At 49.7% G+C, this 7,425-nt stretch overlaps 1 protein-coding gene across 2 annotated transcripts; it reads left to right on the top strand.

The window, feature by feature from the left end:
- The first annotated feature begins 1,775 nt into the window (after positions 1 to 1,775).
- On the top strand, positions 1,776 to 5,611 carry LOC121445678 (homeobox protein Rhox5-like). 2 transcript variants are annotated; one of them, XR_005973984.1, is made up of 4 exons: positions 1,776 to 2,028; positions 2,222 to 2,574; positions 3,184 to 3,229; positions 5,310 to 5,611. XR_005973984.1 is itself a non-coding variant. In XM_041647828.1 (4 exons), exons 1-2 carry the CDS (start codon positions 1,950 to 1,952, stop codon positions 2,563 to 2,565), a joined length of 423 nt encoding a protein of 140 aa, XP_041503762.1. In that variant the 5' UTR covers positions 1,776 to 1,949; the 3' UTR covers positions 2,566 to 2,574; positions 3,184 to 3,208; positions 5,310 to 5,611. The 2 variants fall into 2 exon arrangements, 1 of the variants encoding a protein (XP_041503762.1); XM_041647828.1 differs by having other exon boundaries at positions 3,184 to 3,208.
- The last annotated feature ends 1,814 nt before the right edge of the window (positions 5,612 to 7,425 follow it).

Genomic DNA, 7,425 nt, shown 5'->3' with positions numbered 1-7,425 from the left:
GAGTTCCTTGCTCGTGCTCTCTCTCCTTCTAACTCATGATTTTCTACAGCTTCACATAGCCACCTTTGAGTGTAAGGATCTATGATTAGTCACCTCTGCATAAGGAAATGGGAAAGTACTTTGAATCATCACAGGTAGATATGGCCCAAATGGAGCTCCATTCCCCAGTAACAAAACTACCAGGACAAAACACAGTCATTCCAGAGCCAGGAAAGAAAATCTGTTAGATCGGCTCCAGGACGATACACAATAACGCCTCTGACAGACTCCCACAGAGGAAGGAGTGCAGTTTTGCAAAGGCATGCGATGACTTTTTTTTTTTGATTTTTCGAGGCACTCGGGAGGCAGAGGCAGGCGGATCTCTGTGAGTTCGATGCGATGGCTTTCTTATTTGTTTCCAGGGTCTCGTGTACCTCAGGCTGGCCTTTAGCACTTCCTGTTTCTATGTCCAGAGTGCAGGGTTCGTAAGGGTATAACATCATCCTCAGCTCAAATCTCCAACTTGATTCAGCAGAGCACAGACGAGAGCGCCTTCATTCCCAGCTGACAAGGCGCTCACTCTGACCCAGGCTCCGAACTCCTAGAGAAGGGGGGCCGGGCAGCCTGGAGCCCTGCAGGTGCTTCTGTTTCAGGGGGAGAGGGACCCGTATAGAGTTCAACCCTGTGCTGGACTAGCACATGCTCCCTGCGAACTGGTCACCAGGCAATGCAATCTGCTTACTGTGCCCACAGGCGGTGCGTAATGATCTTCTTGGAGCTTATTCTCCAGTGCCCACCGCTGTGATCAGGTGAACGCTGGTATGGCGGTGGGGAAGCTGTGTGTTCCGAAGACCCTTTATGTCCTCAGGGATTGGCTGCTCTTGCTGGTGGTCACGTTTTTGGGTCCCTACTTCTAGGGCCACTGTCCTCGTGGTTTCTGTTGTTAGTTGTGAGTGATTATGCCCCCCCCCCACTTCTTCCCTTTCTTTTTTTCCCCTGCCTCTACTGAAGCTGCAGCTACTTGCGCAAGCTCCCCACTGTTCATCATCTCATCCTTCTGTCTAGCCTGCAAGATTGCTACTGCAGTCCCAGCTGGAAAAGAGGAACCATAAAGAGAATCATCCAGCCTCCAGGCCCATGTGCTGGGGGAGGCATGGTGAAGGGTCGCAGAATGAGCCAGGGATGGGCACCATCTGCCCCCCCCCCCCCCCCCGCTTCTCTCCAGGGGAATACTGGGTTTTAAACGGATTGTTAAAGAGCCACCTTTGAGGCGGGTGTTGGTGGCGGTGGCGCACGCCACCCTGCACTGGGCAGGGGCGGGGGGTGGGGGGAGGAGGCGAGGCATCTTTGAGTTTGAGGCCAACCTGGCCTACAGAGCGAGTTCCAGGCCAGTCAGGGCTACACACAGAGAAACCCTGTCTAGAAACCCCAACAAAACAAAATGAAACAAAACAGCTAAGTCACTTTTCTATGTGGCCATCGGCGTGTGTGAACAGAACTTAGGCCTTCAGGTGTTGGGTCAGAGGATTGCTCTAGTCTTGGTGAGCTATCTCGCCAGGAAAGAGCTGGTACTGAACTGTCTGAATTAACGGGAGGCAAAGAAATACCCGGTGTGACCTCTGGAGACCTTTATGCCTCGCTGCATATTTTACCAAAGTCAGAGCTGTCCGCTGAGCTGTGACCTGGCGTCTCAGGTTTTGCACACCCACATACCCGCATGCTGTCCCCTTCTTGCAGGCACGTCGTGCTCATTACACCCCTAAGCTGCCGCTGCCTCTGTGCCTCGAAGGCTCAACCCACAGGAACCACCGGGGAGCAGAAAGCAGAGCCAACAAGCCTAGGACTGGATACATTGGAAACTAAATTGGGCCTGAGGAGAGCCCTTTCAGGTTGAGGAGCGCAGCTCTCTCATTCTGGTCCCCGGACACCAGCATCAGCAGGAGCGTACGTCCTCATCGACTCATCAGAGTATGGCATCTCAAGGCTGCAGTCGGGCCATCACCTGCTTACTCTGCCTGGGAGTCAAGGAGGACCAGGAAGAGCAGCAGGGTCAGTACCGGTATGGAATTGGTGTTTTAGTGATCGCCGGGAAGCAAATATCCCTGGCAGAAGGGAATGAGCGAAGCAACAGCACCCACCGTCAGCTCACTTTATACATAGCTCTTCAGTGCTTTGTCTCTCCTTTTCGTGCACACTGAGCCCTGATGCCCTGAGCTTTCTCTGGCTGTTTCCTCTTTTGCAGATATGAACGCACAGATGATCTTTCAGGCTGGAGAGGGGAGAGAGAAGAAAGGTGTACGGGGCCAACCTGGAGTGGGAGGAGTGGGAGCAGACAGTGAAGGAGAAGAATTAAAAGGAGAAAAAGGAGGCCCCTTTGGTCCTGATGCTCCAGGTCCTGTGGGTGATGGGAAGAAGAATGGTGGCACCAGCGGAAGTGGCGTGGAGCAAGAGCAAATGGAGCTGGTTGCTGAGGGTACGGAGAGCCAGAAAAGCCTAAAGCCTCCGGAGAGGTCAATGGCCCGCCACCAACTTCGGTTCACCCAGCGGCAGCTGGAGCAATGGGAGACCATTCTCCAGCACAGTTGAGCCAGCAAGGTATGCAGACACGCCTTACCTTGCCCCTAGTGGGCAGTTTTCAGAGAACACATGTTAGTTCAAGGTGATCTTGGTTCTCTCCCAGGGCCCCCTTATCCCCTCTTGAAAGAAAGGCCACCTGGCAACTCTAGACTGCCCAACTCTATCCTCCTGCAAATGGGGGTTGGGGTATGACGAAAGCTAGGGCAGCCGCGAAGGAAACTACTTTCTTGCTGTATTTAAACGAGTCCGGTTAGACTGCAGCAAGGCAAGGTCTTGCCAGAGCAGAGTGAGAAGCCTGAGGTTGGAGTTCTGCCTTTGCTTGAAATTTTATATCTGTTCATCTCTTGATTGCTTTGTGTGTCTTTAAATTACATTGGACCATGATGTATTTTGATGAATGATTTTATTTTTTTGGCTTCCCCTTTAAGTTGGTACCGGGTGGTGGTGGGAGAACTCAGGGTAAATTAAGCCTCAAGGTGGATGCTGCAAACACTGTTGGGGGCAGGAGGAGGGGTTGATAGGACAAACATTGAAGCATGAACATGAAATATACTGTGCCTGCTTTAATTTCATCCACAGGGCCACATACTGAATGTGTTTTGTTTGTTTGTTTGTTTTTCCTTTTAGGAAGGATCTCGCAAGATGGATGGGTGTAAGTGAGTCCTGAATGTAGGTCGGTAATCTGAAAAAAAAAAAAGCCGTTTGGCAGGATAGCCATTCTAAAACTCACCTGAGATCTTGAATACCTTTGTCCTAGATATATTGAGTTGGTGGGCTGTTGTTGAAGTCTCTAGGTTTGGGGAGGGTCTTTAAACTCTGTGGGTACAAAATGGAGTCAGAAAGCCCCAGCATGTGAGAACGTGGCTTCCTAAAGGGAAAAAGAATATTACTGCCCTTTACATAATATTGGGGTAAAGAATGATGTAGAAATCCCCTAAGTTTGACCTGGAGAGATGGCTCCGCCGCTAAAGGCTAGGCTCACAAGCAAAAATAGAAGAAATCACCCAAATTTATGAATCTATGAGCTCTGTGTTATTATTTCCGATAGTAAATTTAAGCATAAATTCTAAGAGGAAGGAGGGAATTTGTAAATCTTCAGCCATTGTAGTGATGGGATGGGGAGAGCATACAATGCCTGCTTCTCCTGGCATTGCTGCTTCAAATTCACTACCTTGCTGGTAAAGCAAAGTAGTGAATGGCAGACCTGAATTTAAATTGTCTGGTACATCTTGGTGTGTCTTCCTGATATATGAAGAGTCCACATATGATGGTGTTTACCCATAATACCACGACCCTGGAGGTGAAGATCAGGAGTTCAAGGCCAGCCTGGGCCACATCAGACCCCGCCTCAAATAAAAGCAGACAGACGCGCACGCCTCAAACCCACACATTTATGTTGGTAGTGAATGTCTTTCTGACATCAGATCGTTTTCCTCATCCCTGTCAGGCATCATGAAGAACTGTTTTGTGTGATTGGTTGATGGTGGGGGCTAAACCTCACTGTGGGTTAAATTCATACCTGTGGTAGTTTGGAATATTTTTTCCATTTTTCTCGGGCAGAGGTAAGTGGATTTGCAGCTCACTGGACTCAGAAGTGGTCGCGTGAGAGCAGGGGAAAGTCCAAGCTGTACAGGAGTTCTTCTGGGAAGAAGGAAAGTAAAAGATTCAAAGGAGCATAGGGATAATGGCATTAGGTGTATCTCTGAGTTCCCTCTTGTGTGCTCACTAACGGAAAGGCCCTGAAGACTGGGGAGGTCGCGTCTCTAGAACACCAGCTGTTCTCAGGCCCCTAAGGCTACGTACATCCCAAGGCTACACTCCAGGCTTAAGCCAGGTTTGGCTCAGGGTGCTCAGGGCACAGTGCGTAGTACGGCATTCGCTTTCTGAGGAGTTCAAAGCAGCCCTGGAATGGAGAAGCTGATAATTGCCAAGCTGCTTTGTCCTGCCCTCAGTTTACCTAGTGTGCTCTCAATGGCCCTCTGAGGGCAGAGTGACCCACATGCCACAAAGAAGGTGAAGGACTGTGTTTTAAAATTCAGACATCTTAACATGAATGTCTCCAAAAGGCTTGTCCCACACCTCGCCTGCTCTGCTTTCTGAGCATCATCAGAACTACATTGTGAAAGTGTCCTGGATGTGAGCGTGGTCCTCATTTTCCTTCCTGGAACAGTTGGTTCTCTTTGTTAATATTGCTATTGCTATTGTGGAGCTCCTGGCCATGAGTAGTGCTGAATTTGCAGGCCACATACTTAAAAGGGAGAAGTGCTCCCTCTAGTGGCCCAGGAGAACGAGGCAGCATTCAGAAAGAGCCCTTTGCCTCACCCTATATACAAACTGAATGGCCAGTATCTACTACAGAGCCTGAAACGTTTCCTGGTGCTCCCTGGGGTTTGCTGAAGGAAGGGCGCAGTGTTTTCCGTCCTAACAGGGTTCTTCTGGCCTTTCCCCTGTAGCTCCGTGATTGGAAGCCAGAGTTCACACACATTGAGCAGTTACTATACCCTCAGTCCCTCACTGAATTAGAACAGCATGAAATGAAGGGCTTCTTTGTATGGACTCTACGATCTCACAAATTGGGTTGAGCCTATAACTCAGGAATAAAGCACTTGTCCTGGCATAGTTGAAGCCCTAGGTTCAATCCCGAGTACCTACCAAAAAATTCAACCAAATGTCAGTTGGGTTTTTTTTGTTTGTTTGTTTTATCCGCATGCTTTTTAGTGTACTAATGCGGTCCCTTATCCTTCCACGTGCAGGACTAATTTAAGATTAGGAGCATTGCACACAGAAAAAATGGGAGGAGGACCAGAAATGCACCATCTGGGCCCTAGAACATCTGTCTCTGAAGATTTCAGTGTCACCCTAGTCCCGGAGCAAGATGGGAATGGCTTCTTCTTGTGCCACCAACATCTCAACTGCCTATGCTGACCACAGCCACCGTTACTTCTCAGCCATTCTTTTAGCAATAAAGAGGCGGATTCTCAATATGTTTGTTCCATTGCCTTTGCGATCTCTAAAATATTGTTGTAAATACCTTAGTGATTCTAGTATTATAGAAATGTCCCTTAAACAGAATAACTAAAAGGTATCCTTTCATAATGTGGCATAATTGAGTTGTCTTCCGTATTCCCTACACATCACAGGAAATCTGCAAATATAGTGATGGATCACACTGACCTACACATCCTCCATTGCCACCCCTTGTCACCCCGCTGCCTTCAACTCACCCCACTGCTGTACATACAAGGAAGGACAGGGCAAGCTCCTGCTGAGAATCAGTGTGTTCCCAGATGGGGCTGAAGTCTGCCACTATTCACATGTGTTTTCCAGTACTGTAAATGACTGGGGTGGGTGGGTTCTCTGATGATGAGCTCAGTAGTCCCGGAGGTAGATGCGTCCAAAGTGGGGTGAGGGCAGTGGGAATAGCCAGCGACCGCCTAAGGCCAGTTACACTCCAAGCTGGGCTCTTGATTGAGCCAGATTTCCAAATCCACCCCTGCGTGGTCCTGGGCACTCAACATTGCTGTTCCCGGTTAGTCTCGGACAAATTGACAAGTGCTTTTGGCGTTATCATTCACATTTTGTCCACTAGCGGTGACAGGCATTCTTGAAATTGTTCCCATTCAGTTCACGAGGAGGTGACACACACTCTCGACACTGTTGTTCAATTTAGTTCATGGCGGGAGGGGGCAAAAGTCACTCTTGACTTTGTCTTTCAAAACCTTTTGTCTGTGAGGGCGCGAAAAAACACTCTTGACATTGTCGTTCCCATCTAGTCTGGTCCATTGTGGGGGGTGCCATGCCTGGACTGGTGGTCCTGGGTTCTATAAGAAAACTAGCTAAGCAACCCATGGGGAGCAAGCCAGTAAGCAGCTCCCCTTCACGACCTCTGCACCCGTTCCTGCCTCCAGGTTCAGCCCGGTGTGAGTTCCTGTCCCGACTTCCTTCACTGGTAGACTCTGATGTGGGGCTGGAAGCCTAATAAATCCCTGTGTCACCAACTTGCTCTGGCCATGGTATTTCATCATAGCAGTAGTCACCCTAGCTAGGACAGTCCACAAGGGGACAACAGGCACTCTTGACATAGCTCCCACGTACTTCACAAGACCGCCCCAGATCCTGGCAAGAGCGACCCAGGCTTGCCTAGAACTGCTTCCAAAGTTTCTTTGGCTTTAGTCAGTTAGACAGTTGTACACGGCAGGTCTTACGGTCACACTGTTACAGGGACCCCCCCCCCCCCCAGAGATGACCACTCAGACCCAGTGTGTAGCCACCTGAAAGCCTTTACTCCAACTGGCTGGGACCACACCCAGGTTTTTGGAGCAGCAGGCAATGGGACATTTCCAGCCTGGACGGAGCACCCGTGCCTGTCAAATGAAGCATGCCCTCGGAGCCCAGCTCAACAGCCATTAGAAAAGACCATAAGATCCAAGAGCATCAGCTCTATGGCAAGCCGAGCCCTATCTGTAATTAGAGGTTTAACCCGGGAAACAGTGTTATCTATGCAAAGAAGGCACTTCCGAGCGCTGACCATCCCCTGTTAAGGAAAAGCTGGAGAAGGCCACAGTGTGCCATCTGTGACACAGAATCACACGGAAGTGGTACTCCACAGGCATCTTGACTTTTTCAGTCCTGTTTAGTCCACAAGGGGGCGCCAAGCAACAGGCACTCTTTTTTTTCTTTTTAAATTTATTTATTTATTAAGGATTTCTGCCTCCTCCCCGCCACCGCCTCCCATTTCCCTCCCCCTCCCCCGATCAAGTCCCCCTCCCTCATCAGCTCGAAGAGCAATCAGGGTTCCCTGTCATAGTTGTACCCCTTTAGTCCATGGCTGTGGGCCAGTGAGGGGGACAACAGGTGTCCTCGATTCTG

Source organism: Microtus oregoni, unplaced genomic scaffold (assembly GCF_018167655.1).
Source record: "Microtus oregoni isolate MIOR12 unplaced genomic scaffold, Mior012 000268F_ref0000432, whole genome shotgun sequence".
NCBI classification, from domain to species: domain Eukaryota; kingdom Metazoa; phylum Chordata; class Mammalia; order Rodentia; family Cricetidae; genus Microtus; species Microtus oregoni.
This window is presented reverse-complemented; position numbering and strand designations above follow the sequence as displayed.